At 46.2% G+C, this 22,253-nt stretch overlaps 1 protein-coding gene across 4 annotated transcripts in view; it reads right to left on the bottom strand.

The window, feature by feature from the left end:
* LOC138491158 (deoxyribodipyrimidine photo-lyase-like) overlaps window positions 1–19,778 on the bottom strand; it is a 64,278-nt gene extending 44,500 nt beyond the window's left edge. Inside the window, exons 1-3 of one of the 4 annotated variants that reach the window (XM_069617523.1) lie at window positions 19,688–19,778; window positions 6,699–7,378; window positions 5,563–5,708 (exon numbers count right to left, since the gene is read on the bottom strand). In XM_069617523.1, coding sequence (XP_069473624.1) covers window positions 5,563–5,708; window positions 6,699–7,378; window positions 19,688–19,704 — 843 coding nt within the window. In that variant the 5' untranslated portion in view covers window positions 19,705–19,778. Of the gene's footprint in view, window positions 1–5,562; window positions 5,709–6,698; window positions 7,379–18,879; window positions 18,978–19,140; window positions 19,275–19,409; window positions 19,463–19,687 lie in introns of those variants that run through there. The other 3 variants (XM_069617522.1, XM_069617521.1, XM_069617524.1) reach the window with 3 other exon arrangements.
* Between the last annotated feature and the right edge of the window lie 2,475 nt (window positions 19,779–22,253).

The raw sequence follows: 22,253 nt of genomic DNA, 5'->3' as shown, positions 1-22,253 counted from the left end.
GGAAAATCAATTTGTCTCAGATTGGAAATAAGCAGGTGTGTCAGAGTTGAAGTCTGCTTGCTTTTTGTTAGGTAAGATTTTTTTGTGATAAATTTTCCTGACCTGTGTCAACCACAGAACTTTTAGCTTGGACTGGGGGATTATTTCTCCTTGCCCCTAGGTGAAAGAATCTTTTTCCCTGCTCACCTAGTCCTACTTTTTTTTTTATTTTTGTTTATGGGTGACCTTTTAGGTCTCCATAGTCTTTGGTTGGAGTTATAGTTTCCTATAACGTTTGGGTTTAGGCTGGGTTGTCTCTTTGGGCTTCCTTGTTAATTTCCCTTTAATGTACTTGGGTTAACTACCGTTTCATCCCCTTTACATTTTATATAGTGAGCCAGCCCACCCCACCTTATGTGGAGTGGGGGGGGGCACTGTATCCCCTTTCTTACTTACATGGTAACATTGTTACAATTGCAAGTTTACTTGAATGGTTGGTGGCAGTGGTTCGATCGTAGTGACTTTTAGTCCTTTTTTACTCGAAGGCTGTGAAATCAGCCTCGGTAATGCACAGAAGGGACACCATTTTGCTGAAAAGGCGGCTCCTTTTTTCACCATTTCACGTATACTTGTTGTTTCAGGTCTTCCCCCTACGATTCTAGGCAGGAACAACCTCAGTGGGACTTTTTGTCTCTGCGAGAATCCTTTGCATTTCACGCCCAGGCTCCAGAGTGTCCGAGGGCAGGAAGCGAGGGGAGCAGGGGTGTCCTCAACTCTGCAGCTCTTTGTCTTTCACCTTGGCTGAAAGGAACCCAGTCTCAATAGGCGGCTGGCTGTCCCGATTGGACAAACAGATCACCCCTTTCTGTAAACTGCAGGGAGAAATTGCAGAAGTTGTGCTGTAGTACCCGATAAATACTCCGAACCCGAAAGCTGCTGACAAGTCTACCACTGCCGCTGAATCCGAAGAGGAGATGAATAAGACGCCTGTAGTGATTTTCCAGCGACCAGTGAGCCTGCTGTGTTACCAAAGCCTGATGTAATCCTTCTTTCCAATAGCCATGGGGGTACCGAATGAGATGCCTCCTACCCAGAGGCTGGTGAGATCCAGACCTGCATTTTGAGCCACCCCACGATGTTCTGCGACTTTGCTGGGCTGCAAACCTCCAATATCCTGGGACCTCGAGCCTGAGTGCAGTGCATGTCTTCCGAAGTTCGAATCCATCCGAAATTTGGTGGACTCCTGATGGATCTCCAGAGACACAAGTCGAATCCCCGAAGTCCCCTCACCAGAGTGCAGGACCGAGAGAGTGAATAGAGTCCGACCAGTGACATTCGTTCTTCATCAGGCTGCTGTAAAAAGGCACCAAATCCACAGAGCCACGGGACTCCGCGAAGAAAACTTTGCTGGAAGCCTCCTCGGACGACTGCTGCAAGTTCCTATCCAGTGTCCATTTCCTTCTTCTCCAGACCAAGAATATAGGGATCTGGAATTGTGCTACTGCATCCTGAAGGCATCCACTCCGAAGCGGTTATTTTCTCCTAAGGTATTGTGTGGGTTTGGGTAATACTGTATGTGCATCCTGTGAGGCTGAATGAAACGAAATCATATCTTATTCATATCGCGCTTGTACACAAGTGTTTCAGAGCGTGACCAGGCAAAAAGGGAGGTTAACAAAGGAGAACAAAAAAGAAAACAGCGATCTTACTAGGCCCACTGACATTTAAGAAACCACAAGTGCATGGAAAAGTGAAAAGGTGCATGGAAGGTGGTGGGGGGAGAGAGAGTGGAACATGCGGAGCAGAGGGTACAAAATAGAATAAATATTAAATAAAATAAATAAAGAAGGGCGATAAACCATGGTAGTGCAGCCAGCAAGTGGCAGGTGAAAGTTAGTCAGATAAGGTATATCTGATACGTGCAGGAGAAAAGTGGGAGGGGGACTGTATGGGTACGGATACAGAACCCTAGTGCAGAGTGTGGCCTGGAGGCAGTACAGGAGGGTGGCAGGGTGAGCAGGTACCTGGGCCCGAATGACAGAGGGTGGCCAGGTGCACGATGCCAAGAGAAGAAACAGATCAACAGGGGAGAAAGGGGGCAAATGCAGAGGTAAAGAGGAAAGTCTCAAGATGCTTCCGGAACCAGACATTACCTCAAGTTTCAAGGCAGCCGGGAGGTTGTTCCAAAGGGAGGCACAAGCCGAAGACAGATCTACCCCCAGCTCGTTTCTTAGCAAAACAAATAACCCTGAGGGAGTTAGAAGTAGAGGAGCGAAGCGCTCGAGAGGGGAGGTATTTATGGAGGGATAGGTGAAGGTATTTTGGACCCAGGTCCCAGAAAGCCTTGTGGACAATGCAGGGGGTTCTAAATGTAATCCTTGCATCCACTGGGAGCCAATGAAGAGATTTCAGGGCTGGGGAGATACGATCCTAGGGCTTGAGGCCAAGGACAAGTCTTGCAGTCCTGTTCTGGATTAGTTGTAAAGAGCAGAGAGTGGAGGCAGGTAGATTTAGAAAGAGGCTGTTACAGTAAATCCAGTCTGGAGAGAACCAGAGCTTGGGAGACAGTGAGCTTCTGAGGGAAAGAGAGGAAAGGCAGAGTACACCTATAAGGAGGTGCAATAAAAAGTGACTTTATAGAGATGTGTGCGGAGAAGGAAAGTGTAGAGTCAAAGATAACACTGAGATTCTTAGCCGCGCAGGTGGGGGCAGGAGGAAGGCCAGCCAGAGAGTGAGTGGGTGATTTGTGTGGTATGGAGTTTGTCCATACCACTTGCACAGGCCTAATGCTGGTTCACATATAGGGAACCTTCTGTGAAGTCTCTGAACACTAACTAACTCTGAAGCTAATAGGATTTCCTCTGGAACTTGACTTTCCTGCAACAGAACCCTATCCTGACCTGCCTGCAGCTGGCACCCAGACCAATAGGGTTCCTCTTAGGACTCTGAGAAAACTCATGCTATAGACCAGGGAAGGACTTTATAAGATAAGGATTCTGCCTTAAAGTATAACAAGTGTAAAAGTACTTACTTGCTAAAGAGTTTAGTCTGGTAACCATCTCTGTGAAAGAAGAAGTTACAAAGTGTCATTAGGTTTATGCTTTCCTTGGAGTTGCATTCTGCCCCTCTACAAAGTATACAAGTTAACTTTGAATGGCGTTTCCCCCTTCTGAAAAGTAATAGGTATTGGTACTGTTTTAGTATTCTTTACTGGAGGAGTGTAAAAGCTCACCATAGGGTCTACCTACCTTGAATAACATTGTGTCATTCTCAAAGTATATCATAGGGATTAGCTTTACCTGGTCTGCTTTGTAAAGATCGAAAACAGTCTTGGAGTTAATACTTGTCTTAGGAGTTGCTTGTAGCCCCTCTAAAAGTATATAGGTCTTACTCACCTTGATTAGCTGCTGCTCTTCTAAACTTGTAACCCCGGGTTCTGCTTCCCTACATTTTTTTGGTGATATTCTAAAATAGTCTCATAAAGTGCTTACTTACCATAGGAATTGTGTATAACTAACTTTTATATAGCAGTTATTTACCAATCGGTCACTACTTACTTACCCAAGAATTATCTTTTCTTCTTAGATTTACATAAACCTTTTATTTTTACAACAGAGTGTTTAAGTGTTTCTTTGGACCATATGTACGCTACAATTTCTTTGGACCAAGCTACAGCCCCCTCTCCCTGCAAAGATAAGCCTGGCTGCTCTCTCAACGCTACCAACATTCTCAGGTGGTACAGCCCCATACTAATAGTGTAGCTTATGTACTGCCTCAGATGTATGGTTTTATGAAGCCCTTAGTTGGACTTTAGAAAAACTGTCCTAACACTTTCCATTCCGGAGCCCGGCCTCCACTGCAGCTCTATTTTTATTTTGCCAGTCACACTGGTGAACAGCAGACTTCACAATTGGGAAAGTGGGGACAGGGGGCAGGGGTGGTGCAGTGTTTGGTTCAGGAGCTAGTGCTCAAAGTGTGTCACGAAATATGTCTGCCCTGTTCTAGGTCATCCATGCCATGTTGGGCCTTCCCTCCAAGTACCCAATCACATTTTATTTGGATCATGCTACCTTTGCGGTTACCCAGGACTATTTCCCTGGTATTCTAGGCTATGCCAGATTTTGTAAATTGGTTGTACTATACTACTCTAGGTTATATTTTTGCTATGCTTTTTTAACTTTGGTATGTTGTGTTATGAGGAATCATGTTATGTTAAGCTACTGGGGGGGCAGGTTATGCAAGGTCTCCTAGAATCTATGTTTTGTTCCCAAATACATCTTTGTCTGAACTTTTTATTTACATGGAATTCTGCATATTGATGCACACCTTACCTTTGATTTTAGGGAGGAAGCATATGCAAACACTTCCCAATTAGCCCTGTTAGCCCCGTTGGACTCACACTTCTGACCACACGCACAAACACACGTTCTAGATATAGGACAATCGGGTACAAAGGATTCTCTTCAACCCTTGGTGCCCTGTACCTCAAACAGCTCGTTAAAAAGACTCACACATGAAGCCGGAAACCACTGAGCTGCATTATTCTGCATTGAGAACTTCAGTGCTTCTTTTCCAGTCTGCTTCCCCGTGGTAGGCAACTTATCAACTGCATTCATCTCCAAGGAAGCGCCAGCACTCAAGGAATCCTCAAAAGCACCCTCAATGTTATGGCTGTGGAAAGAGATCCAACTGGACTTCCTCTTGGGGACACACAAAGCCTCCACAACCCCCACTATCCCCTACATCTGCAAGAGACACATTTTCCTTATGCAATTGGGACCTCAGCATCATGCTTACTTTTTTGTAGCCCTGACCAGATTTATTGTAAGGGATGTCTTTATCACCACTTGCTTGCTTAACGCCTTTTCTTTTGGTGGCATCCGTTACTCGTTAAGGCGACAAGTACATGGGGCATTGCCATCTTTGTATGCGCTGCAAGCCTCCACTCTGTATCCTCGATCACCACGTTGAACCTGTAGTGGTCGGGTCCCATGCTTGATAGTCAAGCAGTTGAGCATGGGGCCTACAGGGTGTGATGGGTAGACTGCCGATGGCAGCGGTATTCAGCAAGACTTTGCACTGCCTGGACACATCCAACCATCTCCATGCCCCACATCAGTAGGCCATTAAACTATGCAACAGACAATATGGTCATTATTCAAACCCCTCGCAATGCTACATACCAGAGCTTGGCCCACAAAGCCTCAAGCTTATAGGTTCCCAATACATAAAATTGATGAGAGAATAATTTGTCCGGACTGTCAATACAATAGCAACACTGCACAGGTCTGGATTACGCAGCCAAAAACTGCAAGGGAAGGGATCTACCTTTACGAAATTGGGAGTCTTCCAATCTAATGTATTATCTGGTCACATATACAGCACTTCCATCCATCTTGCATAATTTGTGCAGTGGAAATTGCATGTTTCACCACAATTACAGAGCCACAACTCTATCATACACAGATTTGAAACTCAATCAACTTTTTTACAATATCTTTAAAAGGTTCACACTACTCCAGACAAGCATGAACATGGGCACCACCATCAGCCTTATTGTACTGTCAGTTTAGCTGGACTTACCTCTTCGACTTCCTTCAGTCCTTTCAACATGAAACCAAAGTGCCGAATGGTTGCGTCTAGGAACTTTGGGACGAGGCAAAAGCAAACATGAAGAGGGAGCTTCTCTTTGAGAGCCAGTCGCTGTGCGTACAGAAATGCCCAATTATCTATGGAAACAGGTGAAAAAGAATTGAAAAGACAAACAGTGACGGGTTCAAAATGGTCTGTCACTCAAGAGGCAATTGTACTGGACAGGCAAGGGTAAAATAGTGACAATGTAGGGTCTCGCTGCCATGACTAGCCAAGGAAATGAGTAGACAGGGTGGGCTTGGCTGTGCTATTCGGCTGTTATGTACTAGCTTACTAGAATGGGTGGGTGAAGGGGATTTAAAGGTGGTGGTACACTTGGAGAATTGAGACAACGGGAGGTGTTGCAGACAACACACATGCAAGTCAATTGGATTGGATCAAAGTGAGAGGGCTAGACGAGAGTTATTGGGTGCATGTGCCAAAGTTCACCCACTCATCCCTAGGATTAATCTTACAGATACTGTACACCTCATTTGCAACCAACCAGAGTTGAACAAACAAGGAGAGGTCGAGTATTAAGTGTATGCCATCCATTACAATAAAAACAACACTTGCAGTGAAGCACTCCTGAAAATGCCACACGGAATCCACCAAAAAACACAATTAGGTTTTTAACCGATTTGTTCAACCCCTGCCGGCGATTCCAGAACAACAAAAGAAGAAAAACACCAAATGACCCCCATCATGATCCACATGTAGAGAAGGGCAGCATAAGAGCTTTAAAAACGATGTGTTGTTGAGCCACACACTGTGTTAGCCTGTATGACAGACTGCTCAACCTCCCTTTCAGTGGCTGAGAAGTGTGCATTGGCATCAAAGTGGACATGTGAGGAGACCAGGTCAGAAAACCCTGCTTGGGCTAAGCACAACACCACCCCTGGAGATGCAGCATTCCATGTCATGCCAGATGCTCTCAAGGTGCCCAGGTTGGGCAAACATTTGTGACAATCTTTGATGTGAAATTTAGGAGCACCTTAACTAGTGTTTATCCACCCAACTCTTCCAACACAGTAGTACATGGCGTTAACCCTACATACGCCCATGGCTAGACCACGAATTGTACGTACCTTCCACCCTCTGGTCACGAGACATCCAGTAGACTATGCCCATTGCGTCTTCCTTGAGAGAGTTATTTTCACTGGATATCAGGCGCACCCTTTTCTTATTGAACTTGAACTCCATCACCGAAGATGCAGCTTTTAACCTGGAGCTCTTCACGGCCTCCAACAGGTCCATACTCGCAGCTACACTAGGCTCCTCCAACTTCTGTTGGCTTCCAGTATCCAAGGGCTCTCCATCACCCTTCTTAGAAGTCTTAGAGGTCTTAGAAGTGTTTTTATCCTCTGCTTTGTGCTTGCTTTTTGCCTTTGATAACACATCACCACTTCCAGCAACACTTTCCTCCTGTATCTTTTTCTTTTTGGCAGCAACGTCATTGGATTTCCCACCGCCCTTCGCCGCCGTCTGCCCAATGTTTTTATTTTCCGATTTGCGCTTGACAGGGGCGACTTGAGGAGGCTTGCCCGTAGGCTTTGGTTTGGACTCACTCTTCTGAGCCTTTTTGGGCTTTTCACCTACAGCCTCATCCCCACTTAATTTGGTTTTCTTTTCATTCTGTGACATGCCGGGGCCTTGGTTGGTGCGCAGGCAATATGCAGTAAAGCACAGAAGTCTTTTGGGGAAAGGAACAACGTTGCTTTGATGAAAATCTGATATCCCAAGATATTTCAGCTGTGAAATCCAGTAACTGTCGAAGAAAGAAAACAGGCAATTACCAACAAATAAAAAAGTAATATGAAATAGGTTGATAGTCATAATTATCCTCATGAAATAGTGGCCCAACTAATTTCTACATCTTGAAGCAAGGGAGCGGGCGGGGGGTGGAATATAACATTAATAAAACAGTCACTTACCAAGAACCAAGATCTCTTAGTGTCCTTCTCAAACGGAAACCACGTCGGAGGGATGAGAAGGTTTGACAGACTAGCACAATCAACGGCTAGTTATGGTTTCCCCCAAGGGACTAACGTGAATTGACCTATGCAGGTGGCACCCCAACAACACCTCATGTTCTGGCAAAGTACGTTGGCCTATACATGTTTGCTGGGGAGAGTATATAAGGAAATGTTCACATAACAGGGCTGATAAGTCTTCTGTGAAGGTTAAGGACATTGATGTGGTTTGGATAAAGGCTAGTTTACAGTCTTCATGATTATACTAGTTAGGTTCCCATGTGGTGCAAAATAAGTGTATATGCAACTAGGTTATTAGTAATCCAGAGCAGGGCTCAAAATGTGCATTCGCCACTGGCTAGTGAGAATTGAATTGGCTAGTAAGAAATGGTGTGCTGTGTGTATGTGTATAATGGAGGCGACAATTGACTTTATGGCCGACTAATAACCTGTAAATTGCTATTTGTACCCCTGCTCTAGAGTGACTTTGGGGCCCATCTCTACTGAAATGGGAGTTAGTCTTCCAAAGGGATCAATGGGACAGGCATAGATCAGCTTCTTATTAGCTTTGATTAGCTTGGTGTGGATACTATTCCAGAGTAGTTATGGACAAACTTCATAAAATGTAACCATGATGACATCTAACCTTCTTGCCGTGATTTTTCCTATCTTGCGAGTACATGTGATGCTAGGCCATTAGGATTTGTACGGCACACCACTGCAATTTGTATGGTCTCCAAGTGCTCTGGTGGATCTGAACGAGTGGGTACGTTTTGGTTAGTTGAGAGAAGGGAATAGCGAGACTGCAGTGGTTTGTATTGAAAGTGTATATTGGAGGTACCCTGAGTTCTGAATGCATGACAACTTTATAGGCGAGGCGTGTTGGTCATATCGAGGACTGTGTCCGGAGAGGAAACCTCACGCTTGTGTGGGTGTGCATTGGCCGGGGGCCCGAGTGTGTCAGTTGGTTCAAGTGATCTAGAGCTCTGCTGTTAAGTCTAGGAAGTGGGCCTTTTAAAAACCATGTGTGGAAATTGAGGTTTAGGTCTATAAGAAGAATCTGTAGGACCAACCACCAACTCTCTTGAATGCAAGCGCATTAGGTCACTGTTGGCTGCAGCGAGAGGTATAGAGCTTGTTCATGGTTGTAGTGAGCTTAAGTCCTCCTGTATTTTTGATATTAAATAGAAGGCATTTTCTTAAAATGTCAGTGGTGACTGAAAAGGTTGACGTGTTCTAGCCATTGGTATCCTTCTCCGTGTGCCATTCCATTATGACATGTCAGGGTTGGCAATTTAGGGGACCTGGTAGCACTTTGGCTCCTGCTTCTAGCCTAGGAGAGCCTGGTTAGGTTGAAACCAACAGCTACCAGAAGCTGTGTTTGGCTCCCCAGGCCAGCTGGTGCCTTACAAACATGCATGTGGAAAATTAACTATGAGTTTTTGAAAATGCTAAAGAAGAATTAGGACACATCTAGTACACATTCAAACATAAGGGATAAAATGTTTCAGTGTGCATCTTATGTGGAAGTTAGATTTGCGGTGTGCTGTGCACTCATTCCTGGTTCCCCAGTGGTAGCTCTTACCTACTTGGTGATGCCAGACACCCAGGAGATGGTTTTAGCTTCTGCTCATTGAATCTTCATTTCAAACCCTGCATGTGCTTGTGGGAGTTGTTAGATTTTGAAGTGCTGTTTGAGTGTTGGCTAGGTTTTTAGATTTCTCCTTAATTTCAAGCGGTCCTGTAATGTGCAGATTACCCTGGGGTTCAAAGTTTGATCACTCAGCAGCTCTCCGTTGAATGTCTTTGTTAATATTAGGGCAGGATTTATGTATCTTGGTTAGGTCTCTGGTTGGTAATGTGATTTTTGCTTTGAATTAATTCTACTCTTTGTCTTTGGAGGGCTCTCTGGGCGAAGCAGAGTGCCTTGAAGTCGAATATTTTTCACTGGTAGCGTCACAATGCTCTAAGAACTGGGGTTATATGCTTTCTCCTGTTAAGCCGGAGTAATAGTCTTGCAGGCGTGGCTTAGATCAGTGTTTTTTAGGTTGCCTGGCTAACCTACATACATGCGGTTGGCATAATCTATTCTTGAGAACCAGAGAAATGATGACAGGGTTAAAAAAATGCTACAGTGTGGAGCTGTGAGACCCATATTTTAGCCCATTAGAGCCAGCGTTGCTTAACAGCTACCAGAAGATACCAATGCATCAGCGCTTTATTGTGCCGACAAAAAAACACCAGATACCAAAATGCCTCTTTTTTCATATTTCAGTGCAGTTATATTTGGGGGTGGGTATGGGAGTGGGGTGGGGTCTCCCCCCCACATAGAACTGTGCAAATAAAAAAAATCTGCATTTTGGCATTCAACATTTTTTTGTCACAATAATCACACAGATCCAATACTTTGACTCCTCTGGCCGAATGGTGCCATGGCCGAATGGTGCCCTGCACACATACCTTTGCAGGGCTTGAGATTGGAATTTGTGGAGCAAGAGCTGGAAGTAGCTCCTGGGTGTCAGGAATTTCCTCTGACCAGGAGTTACTCATCGTGACCCAGGAGCTTCTAAAGACCATCTTTGTGAATGGAGTGCTGAAAAGATGGTGGAAATTGCATTTTAAGTACACCAGATTCACAACCACACTGCGCATACACGTTAAGTTTAGATGAATGGAATATTTTAATGAAGGTGAAAACAGCCGACACGTGTTTCGACCACAAGGTCTTCTTCCAGGCTCGACTGTGCTCTGTTCTCCCACTTTTGGGAACTAAAGTCTACTGTTTTCAGTAAATTATATTAGCCAAAATTGTGTAGCTCTCAACTCAGACGTACCTGGCAGCTCGGTCTGCATCAACTCAACTAAACTAACGTGTATGCGCAGTGTGCTTTTAAATCTGTTGTACTCCATTCCTTGTTGTTTACTCTGGGCATAGGGTCCAAATCACCACAACCGCCCGCTGCATCTTCATTAGAGAAACAAACAATTGTCAACCTTGAGTTAGAGGGTTAATATTTACATAGCTCAAGTTATAGCATTGACAAGCCCTTTGTGGTTCCAGTCTTATGCCATACATTTATTGTTGGAACTTGCATTTTATTCTGCCAAAATGTGATATACACCTAAAAATTAACATTCTTTGCCCTCTTTCTATTGGGTGTGTTGCCATGTTTCTGTACTCGATTGCTGCCTAGGTCTGGTGAATTCTCTGCCTCTTGCCATGTTGCTGTACATGTCTTCACTTATCTTCTCTTTAAAATTGCTTTCCCTTTTGTTTCTTTTCTGACAGTTCTTTCTTGTTACTGCTACCTCAACTATTCTTTACCTAGATGAGCTATGAAGTGGCGGAAGAAGGACAGAGACGCATACCTTGCAATTTAAGGACTTAAATAAATAAATATAATGGTGCAAACTGCGGGTTTGCCCTACCTAACACAAACTAACTAGGGTGCTCCTCAGTAAGTCAAAAAGAAAGATCTGCCCTCGTTCCAAAGCTAGTCTGTCGCTACCAGTATCAAAATCAACTACGGCACAGGAGGACGACTCCTGTGGTCTGCTTTCCAGCGCAGACACTTTAGTAACTTATTCGTAGCTAGTTCTTGGTAACTACTTCAACCAGTGCATACATAAGGTGTGTGTTTACTTTTCTCTAACTCGCGGAAATAAATGTGAATACGTAGTATGTAACAAATCAAACTTCAAAATTAGATGCAACTATAACGGTGTCCAGTACATGCGACGATACAGGCTTTAAACGTCCTCGAGGTTTACTAGTGCATCTGAAAATTCCCAGACACAGTCAGTGTCAGATATTTATATGGCACCAATTGGCTTGATGAGCATTTTTTGGCAAATTGCCATTTATACTTTGAGCAATAACCACTCCCAACTCCTATAAGATATGTGGAAAATGCAAGTTTCTATGCATTGACGCAATCAGGACATCGATCTAATCTTAGCTGGGTGCTTGTATTAAAAGTCGCAATATCTAAAAATAAACACATTCCTGTTATTTATTCTGTGTGTCAATCATACGTTTTCCCCAAATCTTATCATAAAGACAAACGTGCGCACATCCTTATAAACCATTAATGTGCACACATCTATAAATAGCAATCACTGAACAGGAGCCACCCAAAGAATGATGCAAAAACAACCCCTTCAAAATAAAGCTTCAAAAGAAGATTGTTAGATTGTATGTTCTATAATTCAACTCCATACAAAATGATGCATTGATAAAAAAAGCTGGTATAGGGAGAAGAGAAAACCACTTTAACCTACCCAGAACAAGAACCTATGCAATTCTTAAACCCGCCACCTGAATTGGGTGTCTAGGAGTCCCTTAGGGAACCCTCGCCGCCCTACAACCCAAGTGCAGTGTGGCTGAGAGGAAGTGGAGGGCTTCGGGCACATCCTCAGACAAATTGGCCTGCCGCCTGCTTCAAAGGCAATACAGACTCTCTGTCCTCTCCAAGAAGAGGTCCACATTCAAGCATGTGTCTCTCCGGCCTCTAACAACACGGCCAAACTTTAAAATCTGCAAGGAGCTGGCCAATCCTACTGCAGTCTCCACCTCTCCTCTTCCCTCCCAGGCCCTCTGTTTGGCTCTTGCTTCTCATTTCACCACAAACTCAGGACATCCTGTCCTCGCTTTCCTCTTCCTCTTTCAGGCCCCCTTTGGCTGCCCCTCCCTCTCCTCTTGCTTTTTCCTCCTTCTCTCTGACAACACCTGACAATGTCTCTAGACAAGTCCAATCTATGAAAGTGTCATCCAAACAGGTGCTCCCCTGCTCTTCCACAACCATCAAGGCAGCATTGCTACCCTTGCTCCAGCCGTAGGCAATTTCTGCAATTACTCTTTCACTACAGAATCTTTCCCAACTCTCCTCAAGCACTCCCTTCTAAACCCCCTCCTAAAAAAAAAACCTTCTGCCAATCCTACATGTCTGGCAAACTATCGCCCGATTTCTACCACTCCTTTCCTGGGCAAACTCCTGGAAAAGCTGCCCATCTCCCAGCTTACTCTCCACACTGAATCTGTTGGTTGTCTCTATGATAATCAATCTGGCTTCAGAGCAGCCAGAGGCACGGAAACTGCTCTCCTGAACACCCGTGAAGATCTGCTCTCTAATCTCGAGTCTAGCTCTCCCCCTGTCCTCATCCGCCTTGACCTTTCCTCTGCTTTTGACATGGTCAATCTTGCCATCCCGATCAGTCGACTCTGCAAGAACCTGGGCACCACGGATCAGGATCTGGTGTGGCTGACCTCTTTCCTCCTGGATCGGCCCTCCCAGGTCCAACTTGGGTCATTTCTCTCCACCACCTCTCTCTCCACATGTGGTGTCCCCCAGGGCTCTATTCTCTCACCCCAATTATTATTATTATTATTATTATTAAGGCCCAAGCTCCCGGTTTCACTCTCCAACTCTGGCTGCCCTCATTGGGTCCTCTACTCTCACCTTCCTACGAGGCAAAAAACCTTGGTGTCATCTTGGACTCCACACTCTCCTTCTCTCCTCACATCACGAACCTTGCCAAGGCGGCCCACTTCCAGCTTCACCTCCTCAGAAGTATTCTACCATTCCTCTCCTTCCCCCAGAAGCTCGCCGTCTCCAGAGCCCTGGGTCTCTCTAGGCTGGACTACTGCAACAGTCTCTTTCTCAATCTGCCTAACTCTACTTTTTGCTCCCTGCAACTAATCCAGAACAGGACTGAGACACTTATCCTTGGCCTCAAGCCCAGGGACCATATCTCCAGCCCTGAAATCTCTCCACTGGCTCCCGGTAGCTCGAAGGATCAAGTTCAAGACCCTCTGCATCGTCCACAAGGCTTTCTGGGGCCAGGCCCCTCACTACATCCAACTCTCTCTGCCAAAATATCTTCCTTCTAGAGCACTTTGCTCAGCTACCTCCAACTCTCTGAAGGTCAGACGCTTCTCAAAGCAGAGAGTGCAGGCAGGGGGGTAGAACTCTCCTCTGCAGGTGCCTCCCTCTGGAACGGCTTCCATGCCCCTCTCAGACTTGAGCCAAACCACTTTGAAGTTCCGCAAGCGGCTCAAGACCTTCCTTTTCTCCTCCTCTGCCTTCTCTCTCCCACGTTCTTGCTAACTTACCTGTCTGCCGCGCCAACTGGTTGCTTGGCTACCCTCAGAGTCTCACTGTATAACAGGCTCCTCCATGACCAGTCCTCCTTGCACTGTATCCTGGCCTACCACACAATAAGGGGATGTAACTGTAACCCCTACAGCCACCCTAGGTCCTTGCACTTACCCAGAGCCATGCTGCCCTGGCTGCACTTACTCATAGCCATGCTGCCCTGATCGCACTGCCTCCCTTCCCTACCACTTGCACTTCTCATGTCGCACTTACACGATCCGAATGACACAAGGCGTAGTAGGATCATCTGCCTTGTCTTCTTTGTTTTGTGGCCCTAGAAACACTTGTGTACAGGAGCGTTATAAATGTCATATCATACCATAATAGAACAGCCAAGCCACAAACACATGGATGTCATTCGTAGGCCCTCGGGCATTGCCCATGGCATGTTCAGCTGCCATTAACATATAGGCTCCCTTACAGTATTCATCGCCCCCTGTCTCACAGTACCTCCATATTGGCACAATGTTCGGATACGGCACAAGACAGCCTGGTTCTCCATAAACAAAGTGCATGCTCCTACATGTAGAATAACCTTGAGAAGCTCTACTGGGCCACATGGGCTTCTCAGTTTCACTCACTGTTGGTTCTCCCAGTGAATAAGAGGGCAACATATTTGGAGTACATTCACTAGCAGTCCGACGCCTGCATGCGCACATTTTCAAAGATATGCTACCATGCTTTGTGCAAAAAATACCAACGACAAACACCCAGCCTGTATCAAATATTCATGCAGGTGGAGAGGATTGAATTCCCATGTATTCATTTTTTCTTAAAAACAATGTTTATAGGGTGGTCCATGCTCCAGTCGTGCAGCGATCCATTGGTCAAAAAAGCATAATAGACCACCTACTGCCCTCTACCACTCTGGCATATAGAGAATGATGGAATGCTCTTACCAATGTAACTGTAATGTTGACTCTGCACTAACCCAATATCCTTGCTATACTGTATACTAAACCACCATGTAAATCTCTCAGGATAGATATGACTGTACACTGAAATCGAAATATACCTCCTAATGTATTAATGAATGTATCTTCAAGCAAATCTCCTTGTAATACCGCCACGATGCCGCTGGCGCTTTATATATCCAAATAAATAAAAAATACTGCAGAGCCCATTATAGTTATATGCAAAGTAAGGTGATATTGGTGCATACGAATAAGGAGCCTGCAGTGTACAATTCATAACCCCCGTTTCAAGGGCATAAAATACAGTTAAGGTACGTTTGCTGCCCCTCCATAGAACTACATCCAGTTGAGTAGACGGAAAACATGGACAGAATGCATTGCCCATAATGCCTTCAACTAATGAAACAAGCCCTGAGGAAGGCTGAGCCCAAGTAACAGGCACATACAGCCGAAACCAAGTTGGCTTTCTGATAGCAAGACAGTGTGAAATGGTTAGCAACTTTATGAACTACCAATTTAATTAAGTTATTTTGCATTTTTAAAGCACTCACGCAGCCCGTGGGCATCGAGGCGCTGTTACAGGAATTGTTTGTGTTTAGTTGCGTATTTATAACGCGCTTAAAAACCCAGCGGTTTCTAAGTGGGGACCCGGAAATCGAACCTGTGTTGCTTCGTGTCCCGCTTCCAAGGCGAGCATGTTGCCGCTGAGCTATCCTCCCGGGTGTAAAATTGTATTTCCCCTTCTCTTGTTTGCTTCACTGCGATGATGGGTTCACCCTCAATGTTACGACTGTAGCTTTGATATGTATTGGAATAGCTTTTCTGAATGAATTTTGTATAGTACTTTGATACTTTAAGATGTGTGGAATATAGATTTGGTTTTCTAGTGGAGAGTCCTTTTTTAATTTACCCTAGTTCGCATATAACAATACTAGGATCTGTAAAAACTCTCTAAAAAGGCAGGCAGAATTCATAGGGTTAGAATTGAAGCTGCCATGGGCGTACACGACAGCAGAGAACCGCTTGTTTATGATTTAGGGGGCAAAAAAGGCATTGTAACCCGGCACCAGCAAACTATGCCTTTTTCGCATCGCTGACAAAAAAACCTAGTATAAGGATTTGTTGAGCAGGAGAAGTGGGGTACCGGAGAACTATAAAGGGGAGCAATATATATTAGAGCTATGCCCATACTGGAGGGTAGTTGTCCATCGTGCCCCCACACAGAAGGGAATACCCAAGAGCCTTGCAACGCTGGGTACACCCGTGCAGTTGGGCATAGCATGCACAAGGGCCTTGCCCAGTGGAAAATGCACACAAAAAAAATACTTGCACATTGAGTTCAATAGAGTACACCTAGGGAAAAGGAAGGCGCCAGGGGGAAACACACTGAACGTATTCGCAGTCGGGAAGACTGGTTGACGATGGAGAATGGCAAAGAGGCTTTTCAGTTTAGGCCACTAGAAGTGAGAAATGCCATCACCCCCTCTTTCTGTCTGACACAATGTGGCTCAGATGCTTAGACATGCCAGCGAGGGAGTCTGTGCCCGGTGTAGGAGCACCTGTGAGGATGGGGTCTTGCTTAGAATATGGTTGTGCCTGCGTGACTGGGAGCAGGTGAACTCATGCATGCTGACATATTGTTTGAGTGGATGATACGTGTGCCTGCACAACATGTTCCAGTAGAGACAACTCAGATGGGCTGCTGCATGTACGTGCCAGTGGGTCCCTGCCTTCATAGTTACATAAGGAAGAGGATTACTTACCTGTAGGACCCCCCCCCCCCCGTCCCCCAAATGCCTGTGGTTCTGGTCTAAGGAATCTACATCATCTTAATTTGCTACATAACTGGTAGCCAGAGTATGGAATCAAGAATCTTGCCTGGGAAGGGGGCAAGCAAAAAATGTGTTACCCCTGCTGGTGCCAGTGGTCTAGTATGCCTCGAGAACGGCTGCGTACTCTTGGAGCCTGGGAGTGATGCAGAGCTCCGTCCTCCACACAGGGTGGAGGGCAGTGCTTAAAGTGGGCCGGGGCCTGCCGGGGCCGGGCCTCGGCAGTCTCCAAAAAGTGGGACTGAGCCGGGGCCCTGCCGGGGCCCCGTCCTACCGCAACATTGGCGGGATGCATTATCCCGTCGCGGCCGCAGCCGCCACGGGATAATGCGCCTGCAATGAAGTCAGGCAAGCTGACCAAAATGGCAGCCAGCCACAGCGACGCTGTGACTGGCTGCCACTTCCGTCAGTCATAGTAACTGCCTCTGGTGACCCCTCGCGCGAGAGGTCACCAGAGGCGGTTACTGTCCCTTTGTTTCCCCAGGTCGCCGAGGCGTCTTTAACCCTCGGCGAACCTGGGGATTCCTCGACATATTTCGAGGTTTATAAAAGATGGCTTTGAAAGTACACATTTCAAGCCATCTTTTATAAAGCTTTGCCGACGGACAATTTTGCCCGTAGTCAAAGCTTTATAAAAGACGGCTTGAATTGTGTACTTTCAAAGCCATCTTTTATAAACCTGAAATGTTAGGAAAGATGGCCTGAAAACTAGGCAAATCGTAGGGTATACACACAAATATATATAAATGTTATATATCTGTGTGCGTACCTTACTATGGTTTGTGTACTATGCAAGCCATCTTTTATAAACGTAGAAATATGTTACATATTCTACGTTTATAAAAGATGGCTTGCATAGTACACAAACCATAGTAAGGTACGCACACAATTATATAACATTTATATATATTTGTGTGCATACCCTACGGTTTGCATACTTTTAGGCCACGCCCCTCCCACAAGCCACGCCCCCAAACGAGCCCCCCCCCCCCTCGATTTCTTACCCCACTTAAAGCCCTGGTGGAGGGGTAATGATGCCGCATAAGGCAGTGTTCCGCTGCCAACGTTCTCCCTGCCCAACATCGGTGCAGTAGCCACACTGCCCTTGTTGGCATGGAAAAATGTGCAAAGTACAGAAGTATGCTGGAGTTGCATGTGCTGGAGTGGTCTGGCTTGGACCCAAGGAGCTGCAGAGTGTTGTGTTCTCCATGCCGGAGTCGCAACGAGTCATGCTCGGACTATAAACTACGCAGGCTGAGGCCTGCAGACCATGACGAGGTGAGCCGAGGCCTGCAGACCGTGGTCGAGGTGAGCGGGAATGGTACGGAGCGGCATTCCACTACTTTTCTTTTTTTTCCCCTGCTAACAGTTCCGGAATGGTTACAAAAAGTAGTGGAACTGTACTTTGTGAAGGTAATTCACACTTCACTACTTTACCATCTAATATCAGTTAAGGCTAAACTGAAATCTTTTTGAACATGATTGGCTGCCAACCCGCATGGTTGCACACAATGAAAAAAAGTGTCCCTTTCTGCCTACTTTGTCCCCCCCACCGGGTCGCAGTTCCACTCCTTTTTTTGGTACTCTTCTACCACTGCCCGCAGAGTGGCGAGGCGATACATGGAAGATGAACTGGCTATTTGGGATGAAAGTACTTTGTGGTCCAGAGCAAGCCTGCGGTGGATGGGCAGGTAGGTGACATGAGATGTACAACAGTGATTTAAATGGGCAGGTACTTGCCGGTCCTGAGTACCTGCACTTCTTTAGTATCAGTGCTTCTCAGCAAGAAGCCAATGCATTCAATGAAGGAGTACCCGCACTTCTGAGCAGTAAGCAGGTACTCTGGGATAGCGAGTACTGGGCAGCACTTTTTCAGTTTTTTCATTCCAAGCAATGGACGTACTCTAACATGCTGCGTGTCTCTTGGCGAGTGAATGTCCCAGGAGAGACAGTTGAGAGATGGGCTGCTAGGGCATGGATGCTCGGGTTGGGACTTGTCTAAAGACTTGCTGGGTATCTGTACCACCTCAATAAAGATGTAACCGGGGGTCTTACCTGATGCTCCAGGGCAAGGCTATTTTCGTGAAAAGTCCCAATGCTCACAACCTAGAATGTTTTTTATTTTTAGCCGTCGGCGGTTCCCAGCCACCACCCCCCCTCCGGAAACCAAAACTCTACGCCCCTACCTGTTCTATGGAGTTAGAATCATCTTCATTTGCAACAGCTGACATGCATGGACTCCATAATCAGCAACAAAGGGACATGCAATCACCCCTCTTTATATCTGGCAAAGCCTCCTTGATGTGTTAACGAATGCTGGCATGCAATGAACCGCCAGGCAGGGTTCACCATCCCCTGCATGTTGCGATGCACAGCAGCAGGCGCGCAAAGCACTCACCTGGCTCCCCGCTGCACGCACCAAGCCGTTCTCCCTGCCGCTGCGCCAGCCACTCTTACATAAACCTCCCAGGCTGGCCACTTGCATAACAGCAGCACTCGGAGCGCTGTGGCGGGACAAGCCCAACCGCCTCAGGAAATAAGCCTGAAAGATACCACCATCCCAAACGACGGCGATGGGGCACAACGGAAGCACTTTCTGCATTACAAAAACACGCTGCATCACACAGCTTGTACCGCATCAGGTGCGCCAAGCACTCACCTGGCTCGCCGCTGCATGCACCAGGCCGTTCTCCTTGCTGCTGCGCCAGCCACTCTTACATAAACCTCCCAGGCTGGCCGCCAGGCCACTTGCATAACAGCAGCACTCGGAGAGCTGTGGCGGGACAAGCCCAACCGCCTCAGGAAACAAGCCTGAAAGATACCACCATCCCAAACGACGGCGATGGGGCACAACGGAAGCACTTTCTGCATTACAAAAACACGCTGCATCACACAGCTTGTACCGCATCAGGTGCGCCAAGCACTCACCTGGCTCGCCGCTGCATGCACCAGGCCGTTCTCCTTGCTGCTGCGCCAGCCACTCTTACATAAACCTCCCAGGCTGGCCGCCAGGCCACTTGCATAACAGCAGCACTCGGAGAGCTGTGGCGGGACAAGCCCAACCGCCTCAGGAAACAAGCCTGAAAGATACCACCATCCCAAACGACGGCGATGGGGCACAACGGAAGCACTTTCTGCATTAAATAAAAAAAAAAAACACGCTGCATCACACAGCTTGTACCGCGCCTGGCAATCAAAGCTCTCACCTGGATCGCCACTGCATGCGCCAGCCACTCTTACATAAACCTCCCACGCTGCCCAGCCACTTGCATAACAGCAGCACTCGGAAAGCTGTAGCGAGACAAGCCCAACCGCCTCACGAAAGACGACTAAAAGTTATCAAACATTCTAAACGACGTTCATAGGCCATAAAGGAAACATGTATTCATTTATTTGCAATGGTGCTCTGTCATCAATATTGTTTCACAAAATAGACACACTTCGCTTTTAATTAATATTTCTAGCTTCGTGTGAATAGCAGCATTTGTGTATACCATTTTGACTACGTGTGATCACAATCATAGCTCCCAACCTTTTTTGTCACCAAGGCGGGTGAAAACACCCGATTTTCTTTTTGGCGGGTGAGAGGCCCATAGAAGTGAATGGGCGTATGAGGAGCTTGGCGGGTGATTCATCAGCTTTCAAGGCGGGTGACACCCGCCAAAAGCGGGTGAGTTGAGAGCTATGTCACAATAGGTTTTCATTTCAGGACTAATTTGATATGTTTTGTTTGTTTGTTTATTTAATATGGCGCGCAAAACCCAGAGGTAACAGGGTGCAACAGAGAACAGAATATAAGATTACATAAAAACTTGGTTACAGGGTAAGGCACGATTGAGTAGAGAGCAGTGCATTACATTACGTGAAGTCTGTTGGGAGGGCATATGTACAAATATACATTAGCAATTTACATATCAGCAGGTCAGTTTATATACATATATACAGTCAGGTTGGCTAGGGATTGCTGTTACAATGCGGGGTTCAGTCAAGGGGGTAGTTGGATCGTAGCCAGGTGAGAGTGTTTCGCCTAAAGCTATGGTACGTTTGGTCGGTTCTGATGTTGAGTGGGAGAGCATTCCAGTGTTGGGCTGCCATGACAGGGAAACTCTTACTGCCCGTTTTCTTTTGTCTGAATTTGGTTACCTGTAGGCAGTAAGAGTTGGTTGTTCTGGTGGGTCGGGTGGAGGTTCTTTTTACTATTCTGGTTGTGAGGTATGGGGGGCTGCGATGTTTAAGTATTTGAAGGCGAGTGATGCCGTTTTAAGTGAGATGCGGTCGCAGATTTTGAGCCATTTGTGTTCTCTTCTTTTGTTGGATATGTGTTCCTTGTGTGGTAGGTTAAGGGCTGTTCTGAGTGCGTTATTTTGCAGTGTTTGAAGTTTGTAGGTAATGTATTTGTTGGCTCCTAGGTACATAGCATTACAATATTCGAGTCTGGATAGTATTAGGGCGTTGGCGATGATGATGCAACTTGCTTGGGAGAGGAATGCTCTACTTGCCCTGATTAGTTTGCATGTAAAGGCGGTAGAGGATGCTAGAGAGTTTACTTGTTTTTTTAGTGACAAGGCTGAGTCAAGGTGGAAGCCTAGGATTTTCACTGATTTGGCGATTGTGATGGAGTTGCTGTCAATGTTAAATGCCTTATAGCCGGAGCTGAGTTTTTTTAGGTTGGTGTTGGAGCCGAGGAGCAGGATTTCGGTTTTCTCATCATTCACGCATAGGCCATGTGTGGCCATCCATGCCTGAATGATGAGGTATATTTTGTTTACCAAGGCCGTATCTGAGTCAAAGTTGCCCAAGAGGGGTATGAGGATCTGGGTGCCTTTAGTATATTTGACACCCAGTCTATCCAACTTGTCAAATAGGGGCTTGGTAAAGATATTGTAGAGGGTCGGGGAGACGCAGGAGCCCTGGGGTACACCGCAGGTTATTTTGATAGGGTCTGCTGATGCTGCTGAGGAGAAGACTCTCATGGTTTGATTGTCCAAGAATGATTGGATCCAGGCTATAGCCTCTTTTGAGAAGTGGGCAGCTGAGGCCAGGTGTTCGCACAGGATTGTGTGATCTACCAGGTCGAAGGCTGCCGACAGATCGAGGAGGAGTAGCATGCCGGTATTTCCTTTGTCATTAATCTCATTGATCTGGGTTTTAAGATCGATTAAGGCAGTCTCCGTGCCGTGCAGCGGTCTGAATCCAGATTGGCGGGTGCCTAGGAGTTTGTGCATTTCTAGATATTGCTGGATTTGCAGGTATGCTACTCTGTCAATTATTTTTAGCAGGAATGGCACCGTGGTGATGGGCCTGTAATTAGTGGGGATAGCGGGGTCTAGGGTTTGCTTCTTGAGGAGCGGCAGAACCCAAGATTCTTTGAGATTGCTTGGTATGGTGTTGGAGGAGAAGAATGCATTGATTAGTTTGGTTATAAAGGGGGCCAAGTCCCTGGCTGCATCCTTTATTATCTGGGGTGGGCAATTGTCGCCTTTACAGTTGGATGGTTTGAGTGAGGCGATGACCCTTTCTGTTTCTGGAATGGAAATTTTAGCGAAACTGAAGAGATTAGGGCAAGGTGGGTTTGCTATTTTGGCCTGGTTGTACGGAGAAGGTGCGTTGGTGGTTAGAGAGTCTTTTTTTAGTGTGATTTTGGTTTGTAGCATTTTGATTTTATTGGTTAGGGCGTTTTGGACGCTGGTACACCATTGTTTGTCTTTTGTTATGTTAACTGGTGGGGGAATGGGGGATTCCAGTTCCCTTAGAATGGCAAATAGTTCCCTG

Source organism: Ambystoma mexicanum, chromosome 10 (assembly GCF_040938575.1).
Source record: "Ambystoma mexicanum isolate Mex_15411 chromosome 10, UKY_AmexF1_1, whole genome shotgun sequence".
Taxonomy (NCBI): Eukaryota; Metazoa; Chordata; class Amphibia; order Caudata; family Ambystomatidae; genus Ambystoma; species Ambystoma mexicanum.
This window is presented reverse-complemented; position numbering and strand designations above follow the sequence as displayed.